General features: G+C 41.0%; 1 protein-coding gene across 1 annotated transcript; it reads right to left on the reverse strand.

The window, feature by feature from the left end:
- Positions 1–825: 825 nt before the first annotated feature.
- LOC141809748 (uncharacterized) lies at positions 826–27,978 on the reverse strand. The gene is made up of 5 exons (XM_074696925.1): positions 27,346–27,978; positions 8,982–9,275; positions 7,984–8,289; positions 6,611–6,828; positions 826–4,479 (listed from the first exon to the last, which is right to left on the reverse strand). Exons 1-5 carry the CDS (start codon positions 27,737–27,739, stop codon positions 4,234–4,236), a joined length of 1,458 nt encoding a protein of 485 aa, XP_074553026.1. The 5' UTR covers positions 27,740–27,978; the 3' UTR covers positions 826–4,233.
- Positions 27,979–27,987: the final 9 nt, after the last annotated feature.

The raw sequence follows: 27,987 nt of genomic DNA on the forward strand, positions 1-27,987 counted from the left end.
TACGAGGAAAATGAGGTATGTGACCACGTTTGGAGGCTGAAAGTGCAACAAGTTGGAAAGATGAAGACGCTCAGCGTTTGAAGAGAAGCAGTTATAGTTATTCAGATGATAGCAAAGCAAGAAAGCAAGCTCAAGTTCTTCAAGTAGAGGCGAAACCGAGAACAGTAAATTATCAATCTTAATCATTATGTATTTAGTATTTTACTGAGGAGACCTGGTTTGGGAAATTATACCCACCCCAGCATTTTCTGTTTTTTTTCCCCCCTATTTTTACTTTTTACTTTTTTTTGTTTGTTTTTGTTTGTTTTGTTTTGTTTTTTTTTCTGCCATGGAACATTCACCAGCAGCTGCAAACAGGTTTATACTACCATTTTTCTACATTTAACCAAAGTCTGCCTGTTCAGCAGAGTTTTAGCTTCATATTGCTTAACATTTTTGTTCAAACAGGTAAAAACAGATTCGGCATCCAGCTAGAAAAAAGTTGCTTATTTACAAAGCTTAAAAACAATTGATGGTGCTGAAGCATGGCAGAGCTGAGACTACATCAGTACATTTAAGTCATCAGGATACATCAGTGATATATTTATATATTTACCTGATCCTTCACCATCCATCCATCCCTCCATCCATCGCACACTGTCGTACTAAGTGCTACGGATGACATGTTGTACTACAGAGACATTAAACAGAAACAGATGGATGAAGAGGAATGATTCAAATAAAGAGCAGAGTCTGGTTGGTATCAGGAGGTTTGATTGATAATATTTCCTCTTAGATTTATAACTTAAAGAGGAGTCATCCCTCTTCAATCTTCCTTTAAATTCACGTGTTTCAAATTTCATCAATAACGGACGTGCATTTGTATTGACACTCCAGTTTATCTTTGGCATCCCTGACACTAACAATGAATTAACAAGCTCTATGATCAGAAAAAAAAACTGATTAAAAAAATAAATGTTTTAATTTTTATACGGGGTGGCTCAAGGTGCATTTTTTTGTTTAAGGGCTCGGTGTATTGGCAATGGGAAAGTAATTTATACCATAAATCACTTTCGGGCCTAGGCTGATTGACTTGTCAAAAAAGTTGGATAGGCATTTTTTTTCTCAAAATTAGGGCTTTATAAGAGCAATAATCTGGACTTCCTCTTAAGTTATTTTTTCAACCTGAGGCTTTCAAGAACCATGAGACATCCAATAAAATTCCAGTTTAAGCCATGAAGTTTGACTACATGTTTGGTTTATCATTTGGTGTTTTTATTTATTTTGAAAGAATTCATTACCTCTTTGTTTCGCAGCTTTACTCAGAAAGTCTGCCACATAGAAGGTTTTAAGGGGTAAAAAAGTACGATATTTAGTTGCATAATAGTCCAAAAAATATTTTTTTTAAACCTATAGAAAAATTATTTCTTTTCCCTTTACAATAAACTAAACTTTTAATTTATTTTGCAGAAATTTGACCTACAAAGACAATTCTATAACTCTCATTTTTAAATTGGTTAAAAATAGTTTCCACAAAGCATAGATTATATGAACAAGAAAATTAACCACTTCTTTGTTTCCTTGAAAGTTTTTTGCTTGTTAGTTTTCTGCACTTTTCTGCATTTATAAACTCAATCCTTGGTGTTTTTGGACAAAATGTAAAAGAAATTATAAGTTTTTTACAATTTCATTTATGAGTTCAATCAGTTGCTCAATGAAAAACAACTGCCAGGAAAGGAGGGAACCGTTTATGTTTTTCTTGAAAGTAAATCTTTTTTTTTTATTTCAGAAATATATGAATCAAAAATAATAACAATAATAATAAGAAGAAAGTTGGTTTAAAGACTGGGATATTGAGCTTGATATGAATCTCTATGGACAGACTTTTTTTTCATTTTTGAAAGTTTGATAACACTTTAACTGAGTTTCGTGTAATTTCTTTTAGCAAAGAGTGTAGCTGAAAGTGTTTTTTCTTTAAATAAAGAAAAAAAACAAATGGTTCTATAATAAAACTCAAACTAACCTTCTCACAAATTTATATTTTACTCTATGATCTTTATTTTTATTTTGTCCGATTACGACTTAAAACATCTATTTTTTTAATTACAAAATGTTTTTGCTAAAAATTTTCTATGTTGGTTTTTATCAGTTAAAACGCTTTTGAGAGTTGCGTGTAGGACAATTTGTATTTTTTTGCAGTTTTGTATTTTATGAGTTTTTGTACATACTTTCATTGAATGAAAAAAACTTTTCATTTAAGTTCTTTGAGATAATTATGGTTAGTGTTTGCTTCACGTGTATATCTTGTTTATGGAGTCACATTTCTGCCAGGAAAAGGAGAAAAGGTTACAAATATTAACACACCAACTACAATGGTGAGTAAGTTTCCCTTCAAATATTAAAATGTTTAATTTATTTTTTTCATTACTTCTGTCAAGTTGGTCAATATTTTTTATTTGGTTAATAAATGTTATAAAATTATTTTATTTGTAATTATGAATTCATATTTTTTATTTTCCTGGCAGTAATAGGCATCCATACAGATCTGAATAACCACTGTAAACAAGAGAGGATAATTAGCTAAAGCCAGAGAGCAGTGTTTCTAGAAAAATGTAACAAATAAAAATCATTTCCAGCTTGTTTGTTGTCAGGAGGTATATGTGTTTTAACAGGAACCGAACTGGATCAAAGAATGAGGCGCAAATGAAGGAAGGAAGGAAGGTAGGAAGGGAGGAAGGAAGGAAGGAAGGAAGGGTGTAGGGAAAGACAGCAGGAGGCAGAGGAGTAAACCGTTGCAGATTTAACATCTTCCTCCTTCTTCCTTTTTCTCATTTTCATCATCAGTTCAGTCCGAAAAAGTAAAAACTGTACAGCAAAATAAGGATAAAAACTGCAGAGATTCACATTCACTGAGTCCAAACAATCAACGATTTATCTTCTGTTTGTTTGTACAAGAAGTGACACAAAAAATCCTTGAAAAACATTTTCAAAAATCTAAAACATGACGACAAAAATCCACCTGACGATAATCCAAAACTGTTTGATAAAGAAAAAAGTCAGTCGAGAAAAAAAGAGCACTTTAAAAACAAACAAGTAGAAAAATCAAAGGTCACTTTTTGTCCTGTGTGAGCCACCGTACACACTGTACAGATCCACAAAATCATCACCACACACGACAACCAGGAAACGAGGCTCTGACTGTCCTGCTGTTGCTGCGGGGACGAACTTATTGCAAACATTTCTCACCTGCCCAGCTGAAACTCACCTGCAACAGCTGGAGCTCGTTTCCTGTGGGTGGGGACGATTCAACGTATTTTACAGGAGCAGAAGAGGTGGAGGTGGATGTACAGTAGGTTTTATGAGTTCTTTCCCTTCGTCGCATCTGAGCTGACCCCTCTTCACTGAGTGCTGTCAGTTTTCCCGTTATGTGTCAGATTCTCGAATCTTCTTTCCCTGTGACGTCTGAGAGGTCGTCTGGTCCAGATACAGCTTTGAGTATTTCCTAATATCTGAGTGCTTTAAAGCACCCATCCAGGAGCTGAGTGCAGCAGCTGAGCGTGCTGCGTGTAAAGTTACCACAAGCTCAAACTTACGCTCTGTGCCCCATTTCAACTTGAGCTCTGTTTCATCTTTAACTCTTTAGATGGAGCAGGTGGAGGTTGGGAAAGCCAGACAAGCCTCCAAACTCAGCTCAGCTGGTGCACTCGGCTCCTGACTGGTGCAGGAATCTCAGGTGTTCTCGCGCTCTGCTTGACTCGTCTCTTTTGCGTGAAACAAAACACTGACAAAGATCAATGTTTTGCAGAGCCTTCATGATTTAGTGACTTCTGGATTTTAATGTAAGAAAATTAATGTTTCTAATTTTCAAAAATTAAAAAGAACTTCAATAAGAGATTTCTCAGCATCTGCACTACATGGATTTCAATATTCTACATAGTTAAAGAATCTTTGCATGTTGTAAGTTTCCTGTCCTGCTACAAAATAAAAGCCCCTCTCTCTGTTCATAATCAACCTCCATGTTTCAGAGTAAAAGCTTCTATGTGTGTTAGAGTTTTAACTGTTCTATCTTTGTGAGTCGTTTCTGTGTACCGTTTGGTGTTCATCAGATCTTCAGGTGTCAGTAAACTGGGCTCAGAACCAGACAGGTTTCCCTTTCTTGGTTTCTGGTTTCTGGATCCTCTTTGATTCTTCTTAGTGATTTGTTTTTTGTTCTGGACTCTTGAAGCTTCAATGACTTCCTCCTTCCTGTCAGGCTCAGGACCGGTGTCCGGGGTGTTGGGTTCGGATGTGGCTGTGGAGCCGGGTCGCTGAGGAGAACCTCTTACCACAGTCTGAGCAGCGCAGGGCGGAGGTGGAGCCACTGGGAGGAGACGACGGGGAGGAGGTGTCAGCAGCAGCGTTCTCTGCTATGTGGGTCTGACGGTGAGCCTTCAGGAGGGACATCCGGCTGAACCTCCGACCGCACTCTTCACACTCAGACCAAACCCTCCGCCTCTTCTTCTGCAGACAAATAACGCAGGAAGAAAAAACAAATGACATATGAGCACAAGATCACTGCATAACAACATAACGGCACACTATCTTCACTTAACATTTTTTTAAATTCCTTTTTACTTTCCTTCTTCTTCCTCTAATGCATGCAACTTTTTTTGTCTTGCCAAAAAAGAAACAAAAACCAAGAATGCTTTAAATAGACTTCATACAAAAATAAAACTTCTTACAAAATGAAAACATGTATTATTACATTTAAACTTTAAAGAACTATGAAAAGGTCTTCTTAAAGAGTGAAATAAGCCCATTTCTTAAACATTAGTGATTCCATAAAACGCCAGGTGTCTATGATTTCTCAGGGCTGTCCATTCTTAATGTCTTGTTTTTAGGGCTTGGTTTTGCCACTGATTGTCTGAATCAATTCTATTCAGATCCACAAGGTCCCAACTGGATTCGATTTAAGATCTGATTTGATTGGACATCAATTTTTTTAGGAATAATGAAGTTTCAAAACTTGTTATAATTTTCTCAGGGCTTGAAGTGAAAAAAAATTAGTGTCTGAAATCCATCCTTTTTTCAATAACTATGCAAAATTTGCTTTCTCGTGGTTGTTGTTGCTTTTTTTCTCACCCCTGCCACCAGGTTTGTGTTTAACAACACATTTGCTCACAATATCACAGAGAAGATTCACATTTACAAAAAAACTGTTTTTTTCCTGTTGTTTGTCTTATTACTTCTTTAAAGGATAAGTTTGGTTAATACAGCTTTTACATTGTTTATATAATGAAGAAGAACAAAATACTCACCAAGAAGGCTTACCTGATCCAAGCAGTGCTTCGGGAGATATTTAGATCCAAAATCGTGCAGCGGACGTCCGTATAATGGGATCCATCAGGGCATACACAGCGCCGCTCCTAAAACTACATTAATCGTCCAAAAACTCGTGATTTTCATCAATATTCCATCATGGTCTGCTCCAGGTAAGTCCTCTGTTGCAGTCTTTGTCACTTCAGACAGACTACTGTGCATGCGCAGTACTCTCTGGAGAGCTGACTCATTTTTGAGGGGCAAACGTAAACAAAGTCTTCGTCAGTTCAGAGGTCAGTACAGCTACATAGCGCTGTCTGAAGTGACACTACTGCAACAGAGGACTTACCTGGAGCAGACCATGATGGAATATTGATGAAAATCACAAGTTTTTGGACGATTAATGCAGTTTTAGGAGCGGCGCTGTCCATGCCCTGATGGATCCCATTATACGGACGTCCGCTGCACGATTTTGGATCTAAATATCTCCCGAAGCACTGCATGGATCAGGAAAGCCTTCTGGGTGAGTATTTTGTTCTACTTCATTCTGTAATCAATGTAAAAGCTGTATAAAACGAACTTATCCTTTAAAGAACTGATTCTTATGACTTGCTGACAAAACTGGTATCACTTTCTTTAAAACTAAGAGTCAAAAAGCAGCCGTCAGCTCTCAGTGGATCAGTCGGAAGACAGACAGAGAAGTCAAATCTCCTGTTCAGACCTTCAGAATTAAACTGAACACCTTGTAACAAACAACCACCCATCAAAAAACACCAGTGTTTAACACGATGAAGCTTATCGTTTGGCACGAGCACATTAGCTGTAGATCACACGAGCATCAGCTGATGAGGAGGATGATTGACAGCGTGTTCTCATACTCAGACGCCATGTAATCAGGACAAAAACACTGAAACAGGTGGTTTGATGCTGCCTTTCTGTAGTTCTGATCAAATGTAACTAATGTTAAAAAAGTATGTTATGCTAAGCCGGCTGTATACCAAAGTTATGATCTCTTACTGAACTAAAGTCTGCGGTGCCCCGACATAGCAGGGGAGAACGTGAGGGGACGCACTGATCCAGATGCATCTTGGGCTGATCTGTACTTCATAAAGTCTTCAAAAACGAAGGGAATGTTTTCTTTTTAATTCAAAGATCGATCCTTGGACTGAATGAACTGATATCAAATTCTGAAAATGAGAATCAATTTTTTTTTTTTAACCCAGCCCTACTTGTGTTCATACTACCCTAGAATGTAAAAAAAAACGCCCAGGTATAAAAAATTAATAGAGTTACCCTTTTGAGATAAAAATTTGACTCTCAATTCCCCTCTCACCTTCCTCCCTTTGTCTCCTTCCTCCCCCTCTTCTTCCTCTTCCTCCTCTTCTTCCTCCCTGGGCGGTGACGGGCAGATGGGAATAGGTGGTTCTTCCCCGTTGGCCGCTAAAGCAGCCAGCGTTTCCCTGGCAGCTGCGGCGTCTTCGTCATCTTCCTCCAGCAGCTGAGACGGCAGAGTGAGGAGACGATGGAGCATTGAGGCCGAGGAGCGACGGCCTGAAGGGAAAAAATAACGTTAGCGCAGTAAAATTACATTACCAGCTTTAAATCCTTATTTCTAGCATTGAAGCCGCAGGAGAGAGTCTATAACAAAGTCCCATGAGGGGGCACTGAGGTGAACCACATCTAATTTCAACTCAACATATTTTGTCTTATTTAAGGCTTGATTTTTGATTTTTTGTTCAAAGTTATCTGCTTATGCTGTTATAGAATGAAATGAAGTCAATGATGAGGCCTTAGATTTGGGATCATTCAGACTTTAAAATAGTTTTTACAATGTAATCTTGTCCAATCTTTTCACAATTCAAATCTAATAAATAATACACTTTTGAGTTTGTAGTGTTTTATTCGTGACACATTCTGAATGCTCTTATCAGTTATTCATCGATTTAAAAGCTTCATTGACCCTAAAACCTTTAAGATTATAGGGTAGAGTTTAAAGGCAGGTGAGGCGTTCAATGACCCTCTGAGAATGAAAATGAATGAAAATAAATACAACAACTCATTGGTTGTAGACAGAGATGTGTTTTCTTGTTCACAGTGTCCAACAGAGGGCAGCGAAGAGTCTCACACGCTCACACACTCATACACTCATATACACACACACACACACAGGTCAGAGCGTGTGTTTACTAAAGGAACAGAGCTGGTACAGTATATCTGTGTATACACTGAGAGTCTCCCTGTGTGCACTGCACTGCAGCAGGAGTCATTAAGGGCGTGGCTAATGTGGTTAATGTATGTGTGGGTGTGTGTGCAGAAATGTGTGTGTGTGTATGAGCAGTTTGCAGGAACTGAACCCTGTAGTTAAAAAGTAGTGACATAAGGAAAGATTTTTTTTTCATTTCTTAGTGATTTTTAACTTTTTTTAAACACTCAAAAATCCAAAGTGAATTTAAAGCTCTTTGTTCAACATTGTATGTGCACATTTTTATTATTTTTTGTGTAGCTTTCCCTTTTTTGATCTGGATTATCATTTTATTGTTTAATGTATTTATTTGGTAGGTATGAGGTTTCACCGTTTTCAGTATGGTTTATATAAATTTAGCAAAAATAAAATAAAGAAACTTGTCTGTGTTAGGTTATTTGGGGGTTCAGCAGTAGAGCTGAGTCTGGGCTGCACCCATGAAAATTTCTGTTTCTGCCTGTCACCTGTAGGGCTGCGTGGGGGTCCAGGTGAGGGTCCAGGTGACACTGCTCCTCCCCCGCTGTTCTTCTGACCCTCCTCCTCATCAGGTGAGAACACCTCCATGTCCTCCAGAGGTGTCCAGCGTGGATCCTGCTGAGGGGAGGAAGGGGAGGGCTCCAGGGTCACAGTAGGGGCTGGGAGAGGCTGTGGCTGCTGAGCTTCACTTAGACTCCGCCCACTTTCATCGCTGCACCACTTCTGACCAAAGACTTTGTCCAGGATGGGAACCCAGTCCTGTGAGGAGGAGAGGACAGGGGGAGGGTCTGGGTCTAAGGGAGGTGAGAGGAAAGGGAGGAGGATAGAAAAGAAGTAAAGAATAGATATGGAGGATGAAGAGAAAGAGAGGAAAGAACGAGAGGAGGGGAAAAGGGGACGAGAAAGAGGAGGAGATAGTAAATGGGTAGAGGGGGATAGAAAAGACGTTAAAGAAGACAAGAAATAGGAGACATTAGGAAAACAGAAAGGATGGGAAGAAGAAAAGTGAAGCCGTAGAAGGAGATAGGACACAAAGGAGAGTAAGGACAGAGAAACAAGGGGATAGGAGACAAAGGAAAAAGGAGGCAGAAAGTAAACAGAGAAGGAAGGAAGAGAGAAAAGAAGGAAGAGGTAGAAATGGGGGGACACCAAGGATACAAGGAAAGAAAAAGGGAAGAGGAGACAGACAAAAAAATGAAGAAAAGAGGGGAAAAAAGGGGGAAGACACGAGAAAAGAAATAAAAGATGGATGGGAGGAAGGAAGCAGGAGGAAGCCCAGAAAGGGAAAATGATGAGGACGGAGAGAAAAAGGATACAAAGAATGAAGAAATGATTTATGTATAAGAAGGTAAAAAGTAGAGGAAAGGAAGAACAAAGAAAGAAGAAGTAGAAGAAGAGAAGAAATGGGTAGTGAAAAAATAGTTTAACTTTAACTTCACTGTGATGTCACAGCAGGGGGAGGGGCTAAATCATCTTTGTTCCTTACCATCTGTCCTGGTCGTCTTTTTGGACGAAGCGACGTCGGCGAGCTCCTCCCGGGCGTCTTCAGAGTCGCTTGGTGAGATGGAGTCGTTCTCAGAGCCCCTCCTCCTCCCCCCACCAGCTCCCCCTCCTCTCCCCTTCTCCCCCGCCCCTCTATCGAGCCGCTCCTCCAGCACCTGCTGCTCGCACTCCATCTTTGTGATCTCCAGCAGCAGGTCGTCGAAGGAGGCCTCCACGATCTTTGTCAGCTCCCGCACCGCAAAGTCCAAGACCTGTTCCATGACTGACTTCAGCTGGTCTGCAAGGGGGAAGGAAAGACCATCCTCATCATCATCACCACCATCATCATTATCAATCTTAAAGACCATGGCTGTTCTCCAAACCCCCTACCACATACTACATGTGAATGTAGTATGTAGTAGGCACTACATACTACCTACTGCTTTTGCATATAGTATGTAGTAAAACGGTTCTGTTGGGTCTGTTTTGTACTATACTACTGTGGTTTCCAGTTTAAGGAAATGGAGCTACAGATGATGGAGTTGTCTTTGTTAAATGTACAACACAAACTTTAGGTAGATCTCTGCATTTAGTTATTTTGGATAGAAAAACCTTTTCCATATAATTCACGTATGGTTTAAAAGTGAATTAGTGGTTTATATGGGCTTTAATGAATTTGTAGAAGTAAACACCTCTTTAATAACTGGATATAACAAGATTTACTTTGGTTTCACCTCGATCTCACAGACCGTCTTACATTAGTGTTGTTGTATTGTAGTTGTACTTGTAATGCCTAATCATTCCAGTAGATGGCAGTAATTCACCAAAACCTGACACCCACATAGACAAAACAGCATTGGCACTGTGCAGTCTGGTAAACAGGATGCCAGGTAGACTGGTTTGTTTCATACCAAGAAATTTCCTGGATCAGTAGGACATCTGGGGATTTTTGGCATACTTCAGATTCAGCAAGTTTTCGCACACTGCGTACTACACACTAAACTTCAGCCAAAATAGTAGGCACTGCTAGTGTAGTAGGTGGTTTGGAAAACAGCTCATGTCTCAACCAAGCAGAAATCTCCAGAGAGGTGACACCAAAGCTCTAAAGTCTGCAGTTCCTCAAACCTCCACTAGAGGCCGATTCCGAAAAAAAGAGTCATTCTTTATTTACCCCAATGTTAAAATGTAAAACTTAACAAAAGAAATAAACATGTTTACAACCTGGAAGAAATAAACTCATTTCTCTATTCATGACAACTTCCAGGATGAATTTTGGTGATGTACCTCTCCTGTTTGTATCAAACATAGGCTGGGCCTCTAAATGACAGATGGGACAGGGTGAAGGTGGGAAGAAGAGACAAAACACCAAAATAGAAAAGTAAAATGTTTCCACTGACTGTTAAAAAGTCTGGATGCCTGCACAGTGAAATTAGAGAAACAATGAGTGACAGTCTCTATAGCCAAACTTTAACACTAAGGTTTCCCTCCATGCTCAATATACAACATTCTGCAATAACTATTCCTGTATTTGCAATATCTCAAGACAGCAGGAGACACATGGTAAGCTGGAGCTCAACATGCACCTCAAAAGCTCCATCAGGAACACAGAGACTCACAGCTGAGTCATAACACGCCTGTCGTCATGGTTACCACATGTCTGGCCGACATGTAAATAATCCACAGAGTGAGCTGTAATTAAAGGATCCAGGTCAGACGTCAGCACTCTCTCAGGTGAGTTTTCAGACCTTTAGCAGTGAGTCGCAAACAGAAAGTAACACTCATAGTTTATCCTTTGGCTTTTGGTGGCGATGGGGGATGAAGAGCACTAAAGGAATCAGCCCAGTTAGATTCATGCTGATCTTTGAATCCCCACTGTACTCCCAGGATCAGCTGATCCCTTTTACTCTTAACAGAATTTAATCTAATCTGAAAATCACTCATTAACCTGGACAAAGACGTGTTTCTATTGATGTGTTTTATCTCCACAGACTGTGTGTTAAGTGTTGTCTGTGTATGACATGAGGACATTTTTTGTGTTTGTGTGTGTGTGTGTGTGTGTGTGTGTGTGTGTGTGTGTGTGTGTGTGTGTGTGTGTGTGTGTGTGTGGGGGGGGGGGGGGGGGGGGGGGGGGGGGGGGGTCTACAGATGTGTGTCATTGTGTAACCCTGAGTTGTGTATCAGTAAAGATGAACTTTGACCCTCACAGACGAGTCGTTCCATGAGATTGTCATGCCTGAGCTTGTTCTTCTGGAACAAAAATAATAATGATGATGATGATGATGCTTTGTGTGTGTAGTGGTTTGTTGTGTCTACAGTCGAGCCATAAAGCTCAAAGACCATTAATGGCTCCTCCACTGTGTCGGTTCAGCCATGCTGTTGAAGTGCAATAATGTTTTTACAGCAGCAGCTCACCAAACAAATCATTTGTTGATTTTCGGCTTTGTTTTCGTCTTTTCTGCTGCTCCCTAAATAAAAATCACACTTATCCCTTTACTTCTGCTTGGCGTGTCTTTCTGACGCTTCACTCATTAAAATAATTATTAGACACCCATAGAGATAGATTACAGGTTCTTTCCAACCAGAGGAACTACGGTCTACATCTAGCTCGAGGGCCAAAAGCAGAAATTACCCCGGTTGTAACCATTTTAGCCCTATTCAAGAACTTTTGAAACAGGCTTTGATAATGTTAAAAAAAGTTTCCAGTTTGCATCAACCCACAAGATATTTTTTTTTGCCCTGCCAAGTCGCACGCAACATTATATAATGTTGTCATCAGCTTATATAAAGTTTGATGATAGGCAGATAATCCTGTTTTCTGCGGAACTACTTTTGTGTGTCATGATTTTAACAAGTTTTGATCCAGATTAAGTTCAAATGGCCCGCTGTTTCGAAAGTTAGAGTTTGAGAAAATCTACATGAACATGGCAAGCTTTCTGCCCTGAGGTAGATCTCTTTTTTTTTTTTTACCATATTTCTTATACTGGTTTAGAAAACACTTTCACACACGGTTTTAGGGTAAAATACAAAAGTATTGCTGCGTATACATGGGCGGATACCAATTATTAGCTGATATAAAATGCAAACTTTTTAAAACGGCCTCCAGAGTGGGATTTTTCTGAAACGCTGCCGACACCATTGCCGTGTAAACAGTAAGCTGGCGTTTTCAGTGGATACGCTGACATCACACTCCACTTAGTGCAACCAGGTATACAACAGTACAACAGTGCCGTTGTTACGATTGTTGCAGAATACCATGCTGTGCTTGTGTTGCTCAAACTACTGAATCTGCTGACTGTCTTTCAACAAAATGAGCATCTGATGCTCCACTTTTGCTCTTAGTATTCAACAATACACCAGATGACCGGCTCAACTCTACTTTAGTGGAAATCTCCCAAAAGTGGCTTCTGGACAAGACAGCTATTGTGCCAACTACAGGCCTAGCATGCTTACCAGTCCCTCAGAGTTTCCATGCAACGCAGATTTTTTTCACTGTGTTTTAGCGTTTTCAGTTGTAACGTCCCGTAATCGGGGCCTTAGTCTTTCTGTCTCTTTGAGGCTCCCAGCTCCAAACCCCACTTTCTCTCTGACTGGCTAGCTCTCTGGAGACCTTGGTGTTTGAGCCCCGCCCCTCCAGGAAGTCACAAACATAGAGTGTATAATAAATGGACATAGTCTCTGCAACATCACCCATTTGTTTCTTAAACAGAGTTTAGAAGCAAATCAACGACAGGGAGCAGGTTTGGGAAAGGAGGTGGGTTTGGAGCCTCCACACTAACAGCTTTAAGGTGCCCACCCAAGCTTTGCCTCTGATCAGGAGAACTTGCATTCATAATACCTTCTAAACTGCCTAGTTAGAAAAAAAATCATCTCTGGCGTAGTGTTTTTTGTACTGTGAAAACACCCTTTTTGACTTTGTTTTAACGTGGTTTCTCGTACTTCCCGAGCCAGCCTCAAGTGGACACTTGTAAAACTGCAGATTGCCTTACTTTTAAACTGGAGGTTTCCGCTTGGTCAAAAACCAATTGGGGGACCCTTTTTTGATGGCATCAGCTCAACAAGTCTCATGAAGATCTTGTTCTGGTTTCAGAGAAGACTTTTTTTTTCAGTTTATGAACAGATTTAGAGATTTCTGCATCATATGAACAACATTAAGCAGTCTGAAAAATCTGTACAAGTTTACTCCCAGCAGTGTTACTTTATACCCATGTCTAAAACAGAGGAAAACAGAATCCCCTCTCCTTAAGTGAAGTTGAGCTTGTGGAGATCAACTCCAGTTATCTGTTTTCTGTTTTCTATATGTTTAATGATGAATCCATTTTGGGGAGTTGTCCAGACGACATGAAGCTTTGTGGTGATTTGTCAAACTGTCATCATTAGGGTTGCTCTCTTATCCGTTGTGTGTGTGCAGTCAGATGTGTGTTCAGTCAGAACAGAGCTCCTCTGTGTGTTTTTGTCTTCGCTTTGATCTGAATCATCAATCAGTCCCAAACTAATCTGAGTAAAGATCAGAGGACGGAGTTTCCCTCTAGAGAGCTTCATCATCTACTTAATGAGCGTTAATGGAACCAAACGAAGATAAGACTGAGACGGTGTCATCTCACTTTATTACTGTACTCACATTATCTACTGTTATTAATTAATTACTTCTCATAATATGGCCATTATTCCCCCCATTCGCTGCGATCCTTTTAGAGAAATTCTTTTCAGAAATATCTGAATCCATTAGCAGTGGTCTTAAAAAATACAGTAATTAACGCAATAATACACATTTAAGACTTCGGATGACTCCAGAGCTTTGGTGCTGGTCTGGAAACGCCTGGATTGGTTCTTAAAATGTCTCTAAAATCTTCATCAGCTTTTATTAACAGCTGACACTGGTACAAAGAGCTTTTTGTTGGCGTATGAAGTCACATCTCTTTGGAAATCAATTAGTTGGTGGGTATTTTTGAACAGAAGGTCTATTTCTTTTTATATTTTTTTTCTGTGTTTACTGCATTTCAGGAACAGACTTAACTCTTGTATCAGACAATGAAAGTTTCAGACACTTTTTATCCGTGAGGTAAAATTTATCAAGTTTCATGACAGTGTTTCCTGCTCCTATACAGCAGCATAACCTCAGCAAGCTCTGACATTGCAACAGTAAAATAACCATTGGCATTATCGGTAGAGTTGGGAATCACAGGAAGACTCAGGATATGATGTATGATAGGATACAATAATTATACAGCACAACACGATATACGATACTTGGCCCCACAGCAACGATAGACTCACAACATGGTTACTCTGGATTAATCTATTTACAGTGGTGCCTTGACTTATGAGTTTAATTTGCCCGTGACAGAGCTCATAACTCAAATGACTCATATGTCAAATCAATTTTTCCCATCGAAATGAATTGAAATGTCATTAATTTGTTTCAGACTTTCAAAAAACACAGTAACTGTTTTTAAATAAGAAAACTATACTCATAGAAATGTAAAGGAACTAGAGGTGTCCCAGTCCGATGTAAATATCGGATATCAGTCCGATATCAGAAAAAAAAACAAATATCGGTATCGTATCGGAATGCATCTAAAACCTCCGATATCAGCACTCCGATATAAGCAGTCTATTCCAGACTCCGTTCCTGCTGTTTTTATTTGATTTATTTAAGTTTTTTTCTGGGTTTTCTAATATATTCTTTATTTTATTCAATTACTTGTATTTTTTATGTTTAATGTTACAATTTCTGTTACCCATTGGTTAATAATAAATGGGTCAGTTTTCCCTCATACCTACTGTTGCTGATTACTGTTCTTTGTTTGAATAATATCACTTCATCAAGCCTTTTCTAACATGACTTACTACAAAATAAGTTATAAAAGTATGCATGTTTAATGCTGATATCGTATCAGATTAATATCGGTATCGGCCAATACTCAATGATGCAGTATCGGTATCGTATCGGAAGTGAAAATGTAATATCGGGACATCCCTAAAAGGAACTGGAATGTGTTGCAATATGTTTGGTTTTTATTAAGTATTACGTATAGCATTTACCTTGGAGACACTGACTGAGGTGGAGGATAAAGGCTGAACTGAATAACTGAACCTCATTCACTAATTTTTTCTCTTTTCACCATGCTTTCTGCCCTTTCATCCGCAGGTGTTTTTGATAAAACAAGTCCAATGAGCTCTGTTTCAACCTCCCTTTCAGAATGTGTCTACAATGACCTGGGAAAGGGTCATTTAATAGCATTGTTAGATACCAAGTTTCAGCTTTTTCTGGGTGTTTCTTTTAAATTACATTTGAAAGTGTTGCAAAAAAAACTGTGAGCACATATACAAGCACAACACTGCCAAAGTGAATAAGTGAGACACGGGATGCTGTGTTCACTGTGGTGTTCACTGAAACATTCCTATTGTTGGGACACTCAACCTAAGTCAAGGCCACTGTACGGTGAAAGAATCATGTATTGATATATCACAAAGTCAGTTTTACTGAAGTAAAATAAAACTTAACTTGACTGAAGCCATTCTTTAACCAAGCTAAAAGTCTGGGACATTAATTTTTTGCACCTAAAACTTTCAAACACCATGAAATCACAAACACCCATGGTTTGAACTACTGGAATGTGTTCCAATCCATCACATCCCTCAAAGCAACAGCTGATAAACCAAACTAATAAAGCAAAGCTATAAAAACTCAAAAGAACACAAAGAACCATTTGAAAAGATTTACTGCCAACAAAATCATAAAAGCAAAAAGACCAAAACAAAGAAGGAGGTCGGGTACATCCTCAGCTTAAAACTGATCAAAATGTGTTCCAGCAGGATTAGAAACAGGCAGAAGAACTTTAATCATGTGTCATGTTCCTCGCCATATCTTTCATTTAGCAGTTAAAGATGAATCAGCACTGAGGCTCATTGGTTCGTGTGGTGGAGTCGAGGTTTTGCACAGAAACAAATGAACAAAACAAAAGCAGGAAACTGAGACCGGTCTCAGTAACAGGCGTCCAGAATCACGACCACTAACACGTCTGATAAAGACAAACACACTGAGGGGAGTTCCCCACGGTGGAGGGAAAACAGCTGACTGCTCTGGTTTCCTGACAGTCATTACCCAGGGGCGAAGAACAACACAATAAACCTTTCTGTTCGTGTAATTCCTGAAATTAACTGATTACCAAATAAAAAAGAACAATTCCCCGAAAATAAAAAAACAGAGAAGACATTTTTTAAAGAAACAAGAGGCTCTCAGTTTCTACGGCACATTTTGTGAGGTGGTGGAGGAAATACCAGTTTGAAAACTTTCCACTAAAGTACCGAAAAAGTCTTGCATTCTGTATTCAAAGGAAAGCAAGACTCAGTTTTCCATATTTTTGAGTCTAAATGACGAAAAAATACTTGAACGTCTGGATAGAGTTTTGAGCCTGCAGCAGTGAGACAGGTTTTCATGGCTGCAACACAATCCCTTATGGATCAGAGAGTGTCCACTGCACGTTCTTGTTTATGTCAGACTGAAATGAATATTTAAAGACTCTAACACCACAGAGAGGATCCTTACTGACATGGGCTTTATTGTTAAGAATGGGCTATTTAAGCACTATTTGGTCTTTTTCAGCTCTGAACACAGGAGTTGCTGGTCTGGTTTGTGGGGGGTTGGACCGATTATCAGCCGGGCTGATTATTAGCCAACATACGCTCTGTTCGCTTGATTAACAGACATGTCTGAAAGCATGGGAAGCATGTTGAGGTGAAGGCTGATAAGGTTTTAGCGTAACCTTAGCCCATTGGTCCGCTTTCTCCTTCTCTGGCTCTAGATACCCAACAGACTGTGGAAACGGGGAGAACAACCCTGGGAACTCCCTGCACATTTTGTTTTGGTTTGAATTTTAAAAGATAAGTGACAGAAAAAATAACATTTAAGTTACATTGACATTTTGAAAAGTTGTATTTACTGCAGAAAAATTTTGGAAGCAGTTTATTTTTTTAAGTTTTCATTTAGCATTTTAATACATGCTGCTGAGCCTGGGAGCTGTTTAATGTACATGCCTTAAGGGATTTAAAGTTGGGTGTTGGAGTTTGTATTATTCAAAATATTGGCGCCAATATTTTAACTTTTACTGCAAACGAGTATTGGCTCCAAATATCGGTTATTGTCCTCTTGGACTACTAATAATTGGTATCAGCCCTGAAAAGAGAAAAAAAACAATGGTCTATCTCTAGTTTTGGTTTTAAAATTGTCCAAACTGGGGGATCAATAGTTTTCACCTCACAGGAATAGAAATCAAAATGTTCATAAACTGACTGTAAATTCATCTCTGAGATTTGACGTATTAAAGAACAGTAGGAGACTTTCCCTGTGAGCCACAGTGCATCAGACCGTCTGGTTTGGGGGAAGGGTGACCCCACTGTTATATGATGTTTCAGGGTCGGGGCTCTTGCTCCATGTCTCCATATGTCTACATGTATGTCCATATGGTCATATGAACACATACAGGATGGGAGGAGCCACAGGGTGTCTGTGAGCACATTAATGATATATAGGTTATATGAAGAGGCCCACTCTCACTCACACGCAATTTCATTCAACTACCCGTCCCCCCCCCGCCCGCTCCAGTGGACAAATCTGATGTTTAAAGCCTGCGTGTAACAAGAAGGTCATCGAAAGTTCAAAGTGCCGAGGTTTTATCTGGTTTAACATTTATACCAAGAGGAAAACACCGGGGCAGAGAAATGAAGTAAGTCCCAGAAACTGCAGTTTCTCAACTGTCCACTTGAGACTGTCCCCAAAACTTAGTCAGTTCACTTGTTTCCCATCCCGCTATGTTTTGTGCTTTCTTTTAACAACGGTAACTATTAAAAAGAAGCAAAGAGAAGGGACATACTTGGATTTCCAATCAAAGAAATATTGTGGATGCAGGAAACAGAATGTTGTGTCAACTAGGGATGCATAATATATCTGTATCAATATCTGTATTGGCCAATGTCAGCCATTTTTTCAACATATTGGGGATGTGTAAAAGTGGGCTGATGTTTACTCATTAGCCATTTTCAGAGCATCTTGAACGATCTTTCAAGACCCAAATAATCTTGTTTTCTATGACTACGTAAACACCAAAACTACCTCAGAAGAGTGGACTCTCTTCTTTTATGTCCCCTCTTCCTGATTTTTAACCAAATAACAGACAAAACGTACTTTTTTGATCACATTCATCTTGGGCGCTCCATCCTTTGATCCTTTCCATGGTCATCTTTTCTCACGATCACGCCGCTCTTTCTCTGAACTACCTCGACACATCATCTCAGATTATTCTTGATGTTGTTGTTGTTGTTGTTTTTTTTATCAATTTTGATATCTATAAATATTAGTTATCAGCCATAACAGTGATATTGATATCCGATATAGGTATTGGCCAAAATTTTCATATCGGTGCATCCCTAGTTTCAACACAGTATGAGGTACACCCTAGGCTACGTCAGTAGGCTCCGACAAAGGGCTATGTAGGACTATGCTTAGGCTAAAAGGTTGTTTGAAAATATTAGTATGAACCAGGCTTTGACCAAATGTCAAGAAGGGGTGAAATGAATTAGCTAAGAAGTCAAACCTCTAACCCGCCCTCAAACTAAATTATCAACTTTTGTTTGAGCAAAATCCGCTGGTGTTAGCTTCTCTACTGGTTTGTTTTTCAGACCTTAGTTAACAGAATACCTTTGGGTTCAAAGTCAAAGCCTCGTGGTGCTCATTCTTTGGTAATTAAATTTATTTCATGCTTTAAATTGTCACTGAAAAAACTTGATCATCAAACAATTATAAAAACCTACAACAGCCCTTCAGCCTTAAACTGCACGTCAGCTGTAATGAGCTTAAGTTTGAGGCTGGATTACAGTTGATGGACTCCTGCAGCTTTTTTGTGGGGGGGGGTCTGTGTTCACGCTTAGATCTCTGTGGGGGCTCATTTAATAACTTACACTAACAGAACCACTCCAGCGTTTCTTTTTCACCTCCTCCTCTTCCTCCTTCATCCTTTGTTTTTCTCCACAGTGGGAAAATCAGGGTGGAAGCTTGGCCTGCTTTTTCCAACCCCACACAGAACGGCGACCTTTGACCTAAGGGTGTTGAGGCTGGGGCCTAATTATCTCACTGTGTGTTTTTGAGTTAGTCCTACAAACGCTCTGCTGCTTCTGTCAACTCTGCTTAAATGATTCTTTGGTTAACTGCCACGAAAACATAAACACCAACACTTCAACACTTGGGGCTGAACGAGCCAGTCGGCCGCCTCTCAGAAAGAAATGCACAGGCCTAGAATTAGATTGAAGCAGTTAAAGAAACAAATAGCTAACTAGCACAACCATGCCCTCTTAGACACTAGGGAGCTGTAAATCTGCAGCAGTCGTCCTCTCTGGAACGCTCTCAGTGAAAAGACTAAGAATAAATCACGTCCCTGGGAAACAGGAGGGCCTGTTATCACCCGAAGACAGTCTCGTGTGCTGAGAGGCAACACTACTAACCATGTATGGGACTTCTAGTGATACACCCCCACTCCAACAACCATGTCTGCAACACCGAATCTCCCTTGCATGACCCACAGATGACCCTTGATCTACATACAGCAGGGCAAAGACAGACACTTACCTCAGACAGGGACTCCCGGCTCAGACTGCCGCAGACTTTTTCTCCTGCTCTCAAATCTATATATTCAATTCTCATAACCACTTTTATCATTTTTATACAAAGTCAAGCCTGAAACTATTCATACCCCTGGTAAATTTTCACTTTAAGTAAATTTAATTCAACTAGAAATGATTTTTTGTTCACCCATAGGCTTCATCTCTAAGATGATGTACATGAAGCTTCATTGTGGGGGAAAAAATCTCAGCTTTTATTCACATTTAAACAAAAATGGCATGTCCAAAATTATTCATACCCTTCCCAATAATCAATAGAATAGCCTTGATTGGCTATTACACTGATCAAACATTTACCATAATTGCTGACCAGCTTTTTGCATGTCTCCACTGGTATTTTTGCCCATTCATTTTTAGCAATGGGCTCCGACTCTTACAGTTTGGAGGCTCTCCTTATCATTAACCTGATCTTTAGCTCCATCCACAGATTCTGAATTGGATTCAAATCTGGACTCTGGCTGGGCCACTGCAAGCGTAAAGGTTTTTGTCCGCCAACCATTTCCGCACCACTTTTGCCGTTTGTTTTGAGTCATTGTCATGCCGAAATGTCCACTGTTGACCAGGGCCAAGTTTCTCTGCTGACTGTCGGGTGGGGTTGTTGTTGAGAATTCTGATGTATTGCTTCTTTTTCATGGTGCCGTTTTCTGTGATTATGTTCCCTGGTCCACTGGCTGAAAAACACCCCCAGAGCACAAGGTTCCCACCGCCATGTTTGACAGTGAGGATGGTGTTCTTTGGGATGAAGGCTTCTCTTTTTTTACGCCAAATGAAGGCTCCATCATTGTGGCCAAACAATTCAATTTTTGTTCACCACAGATAAACATTTGCAAAGGCCAAGCGGGCTTTTGTGTGCCTTGTCTGGAGAAGTGGTCTGCGTCCGTGGAACCCAGCAGTGTGCAGTGTCTGTTGGACTGTCTGCCTTGAGATGTTGCCACCAGCACGGCCCAGATTCACTACGACGGCCTTGGTGGTGATCCTTGGATTCTTTTTCACCTCCCTAGCAATCCTCCTGGCCAGCACAGGTGTCACTTTTGGCTTCTGACCACACCCCTTGAGATTTTCCACAGTGCTGCTACTGGAACTTCAAAACATTTTGAGATGGCTTTATGGTCCTTTCCTGATTTGTGAGCAGCCAAAAAGCACAGCCACAGATCCTTACTAAGCCCCTCGTCTAGAGCTACAGTTTTTCACCTGCTGAGTTGATTAAAACAGCTCTTCCCAATGTATCAGGGCAATGAGAATGCTTTAAAACAGCTTGGACTATTTGGAATGGTACAGAACTTTGGACAGTACTGTGAATTCCCAAAGACTATGGCAGTTTGCAAAGGGTACGAATAATTTTGGATGTTCCACTTCTTGTTCAAATGTAAATGAAAGCTAAGAAATACTTTTTTCCACACTGATGCCTCATCAGTTGCTAGGCGCTACTTCAGTTGCTAGGCGCTACCCAAGTAGCTGCCTGTTGCAGCAGCTCTCTCGTCTTTGTCCGTTTCTTGTAATTTCTTCGTCTCTTTTTCGTCATCTTTGTATTTGGAGTGGATCATCACTTTGTATGGTTCATTGTCGGTCACGGACACCAAACTTTTTGTGGCTTCGGCGGTATTTTTTACTACTTTTCTCCTGTGTTTGTCTGGAGATCCTACATGTAACCATGGCTGCATTGTTTACATGCGAAATTAGCTGTTAGCAGCCTGTAGCATGTCAATGCTAACTAGTGTAGGGCTTGATGATTTCCCTCGAGCTGAGGAGGAGGAGGTGAGGACGACGTGCTGGTTCTCGGATGTGAGCTGGGAGGTGACGACGTGGACCTGTCCTTCTATCCATTGTTGTTGGGAAGGTGGGTTCTAGCCCCGGGGGATGGACGAGCTAGCTGTGCTAACCCAGCGGCATCGTGCTGTTCACGGACGTGGCTGACGGAGCTGACATCGGACGCCGCTACACATCGGAGGAGCTTCGCCTGCTGTGAGCAGACAGGATCCAGGAGACAGGGACTGAACAGACTTCTGGGGAGGCTCAGTCCTGGACCCTGTGGAGGTGGAGACTGGCTGGGCTGGAGAGTGGTGGACGAGTGGTGGACGGGATGTCGTCATCTGATTTCTTATGGACCTTTTTGCACTTTCTATACTCTTTCTTACTTTTGTTTTCTTAAATGCTGCGGTGACTCCTGAATTTCCCCTCGGGGATAAATAAAGTATTTTCTATTCTATTCTATTCTATGCAGACTGTCTTATTATCTTTTGGGAGAACCCTCTGTCATTTCCCACCAAAAAATACTTGCTGGTTGAATCAAAGTGACTTTAAGTGACACACACACACACACACACACATATATATATATATATATATATATATATATATATATTTTTTTTTTTTTTTTTTTTGGTGAATTTCAATTTTGTCTTTTTTTGGCGAGTGGCTAACCTTACAAGAGCTAGCACCACCAGCCTTTTGTCCTTTGTGTCCAAGTGTCAACACAGACAGCATATGATGTTAACGAGTCTGATCAGTCCCAGTCCCAAGTGGGCAATAACTTTGTGGTGCATAAACATTTTCTGGCCCCAGGCCATCAGGTCAGAGGTTAAGCCGGACCCTAAAAGTTCACAACTATCATTACGCCTCTGTGCTTTCATATAGTGCCATGTCACAGCAGGATGTTTACGCCTGTTAATCCTTGTTTATACTATTTAACGCACAGGGGCACAACAGTGAGATAAAGTCATTCTGCCTCTAATCCTTCCTTGGAGGAAGTACCATGGCGGGATGGAAGGAAGAAGGTGGTAATGTGTTGTAAGAGCAGGTAGGGCAGAACAACACTGTTTGTACTCGGATATCTGAGTGTCTGTGTGTGTGTGTGTGTGTGTGTGTGTGTGTGTGTGTGTGTGTGTGTGTTTGTGTGTGTGTGTGTGTGTGTGTGTGTGTGATGTTTCTGCTGCATGCACAATGCATCCAGATTCCTCAGCAGGTCTGGGATTGGTGCAGACTAAACCTGACAATGAAGCATTTGGAGTCTAATAAAACGCCATTAAAACTGAAGAGTTTGCTGATCTAAATCAAAACAGACTCGTTCGTTTTCTTTTTCCTCGATCTGAGGGATTTACTCAACCCTGGGATTTATACTGTTCCATTTATGTATCTTCTATTTTCCTCTCCTCTTTTAAATCCTGTCTTCATGCCTCTTTTATGCATTTCACAATGCCTCATTGTGTTATGTAACAGCTTGAAGGTGTTAAACTCGTAAACTTGTCTTTTGTGGACGTCTGTTTGTGTTTAATTCTGTTATTCTACAACACGAGCTGATGTTCTTTTCTTTGTTTGATAGAAATAAATCTGTCTCAGGTCGGGACCTGGTTCGCTATCTCTGCTGTGATGTCACAATCTGACAATCTGCCCTGAGCCCCTTTGCGGTCCTGATCGTGGCGTGTCATGGCAGTGGCCTGGTTTTATATGAGATGAAGAGAGAGGGGGCGGGGGGGAGAGGAAGGTTTGCGTGTCAGCAGTGCGTTTGCGTTCGAGTGCGCAAATGTGTGCATGCATGCATGAGAGGCGTCCTTTCTCACGTGTCTTTGCATGTGGAGAAGTGTCTGTTTGTTTGGGTGTGTTTTTTCAATGCATGGTGCAGCAGGACAAACAAACAAACACACAAACACACACAGCACATACATACACACACACACACACACACACACACACACACACACACACACACACACACACACACACAGCTGGACGCTACTGACATGGTTTGTGGTGGATGACGTTAGTCCTGTTGTGAGACATCTGCCTCATCTGGATCAGCTCTGGTCTGTCCTGATTTTCTCCTGCAGCTCGTCAAAGAAGCTGCATCAATCAATCAGTTGAAGAGCTCATTATTAATGTGTTACCAGTCCACCCTTTTGATTAAATACCCTTTCAAATGTGTCTGACTCACCTGTTTGTCTGTTTTATGTCACCAAAAACTAAATATCTTTGTGCTTTGGATGGTTGACCTGACTTAATCTGAGGATTTTTCCTTCATTAAAATCTGGAGACAAAAAATAAATTATGAAAGCAGCATTAACAGGAGTCTGTTCGACAAAAAAGTGCATTTTACTGTAGGGATGCATTGATCGAACTTTTCTGGTTCCAATACTGATGCCCATATCTGGGCTTTGGGTATCAACCAATACAGATACCAATCCAATACCCGTGTTGGAAAATAACCTGCATGCCCTACTGTGGGATAAGACTGGTAATGTTTAGGTAAGAGGCAATAAAATGAGTATATGGAGTTACTGAAATTAATGATTATTTAAATTGTAGAATATTTAAATATTTTCCACCAGTTTGGTTAAAACTATGTTTCAGAATATGCAGAAATTTATAATATTTGTAATGTTTTAGACCCTGTAGACTGGTAATGCAGCAAAAAAAAGAAAGTGCATCAGAGGTAACATTTCAAATCAAGTATCCAGGAGCGCTGGTTAAAAAAAAAACAACAACAAAAAAAAAAACAGAGAGAGCTGGTTGCCTGGATCGGCGCCACGGATCGTCCCCTTTCCACTGATATCGACCCAACTTTGAGGGGCACTGACACACCGGTACCAGGATCAGTATCAGTGCATCCCTAATATACTGTTTTAAGTCCCCCGGTACAGATTATTAACCAGTCTGTGAGGCTGCAACACAATCGTGTAATCAAGAGCTAAGATTCAGTTATCCAGTTCAGCCTTTCTCCTCCATCTCCATCAGCATCTTCAAGTCATTTGATCTCCAAGGTGAATGCTGTACAATACTTAATAAAACCAGTTTATTGCAGTTTATTCTATTGTATTGTGTTCCATACAATATTCATCGTTTGTAAATACATTTTTCTGGTTTAAAACATGAAAAATGCAACATTTTTGGGGGGAGGCCGGAATGGATTTATGGCATTTCAATTTATTTCAATGGGGAAAATTGTTTCGACATATGAGTAATATAAGTTTTCTGATTCATCATGGAATGGATTAAACTTGTAAAGACTAGACTCATCATGACACATCTTTTTTTATTAAATCACAAGCACAATCGCAATCGGAATATTGTCCACCTAATCGCAAATCGCACCTTTTCCCCAAATCGTGCAGCACTAGTGTAAACACACATGACACCGACGAATGGGAAGAAGCAATGATGGTTGTTTTCAGCCTCTAAAATTTTGAAAAAAACGATTAAGGAAAAAGTCATGGAGACAGCGGGGAAATGGGCTATATTAATAACAATGTGAGTTGGAGATGAGTTAACTCTTCACGAGTATTACAGATAGATTTCTTACTTCGTCTTCAGTCAGTCAGCTGAGTCAGCTCGCGTCTTGATTAGCTTTGCTCCGCTTCACATGACATTACACATAGTGTGTGCTCGGCTCCTCTCGGAGCGCCCCACAAACTACAGGATTTTTAGTTGCAAGAATTTAACAGGTTCATTATCCATGATCTCTCAATCGGCGAGCTCTGACTGGACAAAATCACTTTTAACACACCCCACACAACTGGAAAATCACACACAATGTCATTTGCGGACATCAAACTATAGATATCACCCGCCAAATTCACCAACTACTCAGACTTTCAGTTGGGCGGCAGCAAGGACAGTCTGCACCTATCAATGAAACATCATGAACTTTAAGGTTTAGCCATTATGACCTGTTTCACTGCTGAAGGCTAAAGAAATGTACTCCAAATCTAAAACATGTCCTTCAAATCATTACAAAAATTAAAATGTTAAATTTTGTGTTCATGCACCAGATAAAGTGAACAGTCCTCCTGTCATTGGTTTGTGCTACTGCATGATACTTGATATTTCCTGAATAGCTTTCTGATTGTTTTGTGTAAATGACCTTGCCACAAATTCTCTCTTCTGTACCTCCTCCTCCGTGCTGCTTTGCATCACTAAGCGAGCGATGGTGCAGTGAAAAAAAAAAAGAAAGACAAGACGGCAGTTAATAGTTTATATCTTCTTCGACAGGAGCAGATAAATGATGGAAAGTGACCACAGGAGTCCCTTCAGCGCCCAACATCCGGTGCATGTAAACACTTTTTGAATCAAAGTTGTTGATTTATCTTGCAGAGCTTGCATCTCATGCTGCTCCTGATTATTAAACAAAGTTATTGATTTTAAAGATGGATTGATCCATTTCACAGACTGTGGAAAGGTATTGCGCAAAACCAACAGAAAAAACATTAAAAGGCTGATGAGTTTATTTGGTTTCAAAGTTACAGTGCTCCAATAGACCCAGTACCATTGAGTGTATAGAAAAACAGGATTAATGTAATCCTGCTGTAGACTTTTCTGTCCTCGCATAGATTTTGCTGCCCTCTTCGAGACTTTCCTGTCCTCTTGTAGATATTTCTGTCTTACTGTAGACTTTACCCTCCTTTCTGGATAGTTAAAAGATCCAGACATCAATACTGCCTCTACAAATGACTGCATTTCTTGTAGAAAGCAGCTATATTTGGGGTTCAGTTTTGCACGCTGAGAGGAAGTGGCCACAATTTAACAACCTTAATATGAATTAGGGACGGGTACATACGTGTTTACTTAAGGCATAACCCTACGTGAATAAGAGGGAGCTTATCTAGGATGGGATGATTTCATTGGAAGTAGGACATTTAACACTCACCAGAATCAGCAGGTTTCATTTCTTTCAAACTGCTCATTGAAATCTGTACCGTAGTGTTATCAAGATTGAATAACCTGTTGGAAATTTTTCCTAAGCATGTCATCTCTAGTTTAAACGTGAAAAACAAAGTACTCTTCCACCTAAATTAGGCCTGAGGCTTAACCTCAGCCTTAATTAAATCTTTGATGCACAACAACAATCGCAACCTTCCTGGAGGCATTTTCAGCTTTTACAGTCGAGTTGAGGCAATCAAGTGCTTCTAATTCTCGCCCATAAAAAGACTGGAGGACACAAGCTGACAGTGTGAATATTCACCATCTGAGCTACATCTTTGTCCTCTGCTTTCCCGCCTCTGCCCCTTTTCTCTCCAATGAAACGCTGATTTAAACCTCGCTGGGGTCCGCCTCAACGTCCGTCCACAATCCTGTCCACCACAAGGCCGTCTCTCAGACTCTGTTGCTTCTTTGTCCTGGTTCCTTCTTCACATCCACCACCACCACACTACCAAAGCACCCCCTCCCATCTACCCCTGTGCAGGCTGTAAATCTTCACTGTGATCTGTACGCTTCTGGAATAAAGGTTTGCTTTATTTTCATGTCAGTGTGGTGTTTTCCAGCCTGCATGCCTAAATGAGCCACTTCCCTCTTGAACCTGTTCTGACAAAACGCTTCACAGTGAGTACATGTGATGTGACATGACACCCACACATGGCTGCTGGTTCTCCATTATAACCATTATACCCTGCCTCTGCTCCATTGTGCACCAATTAAAGCCCAATTAAAAGTTGTCCTCACCCACCAGACCCTGCTCCTGGTGGTGCTGCAGATTTTTCTCCAGACTGAGACTTCTTTGTGTAGCCCAACATGTAAAGAAGCTCATGAATCTTGTTTTCTCACCTGCAGGCCTCACTTTCTCTGCAGTTTACTCATAAAGCCTAAAAACGGCCTGCACAGTTACGCAATCCCGCGTGCTGTTGGAGGCAGAGACAGAGGGAGGAGTGCCCGACAACTGCTCACCAAGTGTGAATATGAGTGTGTGTTGTATAACGGCTGCTCACCCACGACTCGTCCTCTCTGCTCCAGGCGGCGTGTGTCGGTGGGTATGCCGGGCTCGGTGCCCTGCCCTCCGGGGGCGTGTTGCTGCCTCGTCTGCTGCTTCTGCTCGGGCTTTGTTCTGTCCGCCCGCTCGTCCCCTGCTGCCTTGGTTTTACCAGCCGCCGGTGAGCCTCCGTTGTCCGCGGGGCTGCTGTTGGTTCGACCCCGGTTCTCCCTCGACTGCAGCTGGAGCCGGAGCCGGTGGTTTTCCTGCTCCTTGACGGCAGTCTCCAGCAACAACGTGTTCAAGCTGGAGCCCACCGTTTTGCTTATTTCCTGCACAGCGAGCTGAACGACCTGCTCCAGCACGGACTCCAGCTGGCCCTGGAAAAACGAAATGTACACGGCCCCGTTCATATTTTCGCCCCCTCCGATAAGAGGGCTCTCTCATTCTTCTGTACTCGAGCCCCCGACCCACCCCCCTGCCCTGTCTCCCCGACCGAAAGCTGGATTAAAGTCGTCCCAGGGTCCCACGGATCCTCCAGCGGGTGTTCGGCTTGGTTCCTCCGGCTGCTGCTCTCTCCGCCTCGGCTTCTCAGCGCGTGTTCAGCCCCCTCGGAGGTGCCGGAAAGACACGAGTAGAGGCGCAGCAGTAATTTCCCGCC

The sequence above is a fragment of the Halichoeres trimaculatus genome, unplaced genomic scaffold (genome assembly GCF_033239565.1).
Source record: "Halichoeres trimaculatus isolate MK-OKI-2021-1 unplaced genomic scaffold, fHalTri1.1 fHalTri1_scaffold_20, whole genome shotgun sequence".
NCBI lineage: Eukaryota > Metazoa > Chordata > Actinopteri > Labriformes > Labridae > Halichoeres > Halichoeres trimaculatus.

Bases quoted from the DNA above. Each gene is read 5' to 3' on its own strand.
- LOC141809748 (XM_074696925.1), bottom strand. From the start codon at position 27,739: ATGAACGGGGCCGTGTACATTTCGTTTTTCCAGGGCCAGCTGGAGTCC. The intron at 8,290-8,981 runs GTAAGGAACAAA...CACCTCCCTTAG, and splicing joins AAAGACGACCAGGACAGATG to ACCCAGACCCTCCCCCTGTC. The intron at 4,480-6,610 runs GTGAGAGGGGAA...ATTTGTCTGCAG, and splicing joins AAGGAGACAAAGGGAGGAAG to AAGAAGAGGCGGAGGGTTTG.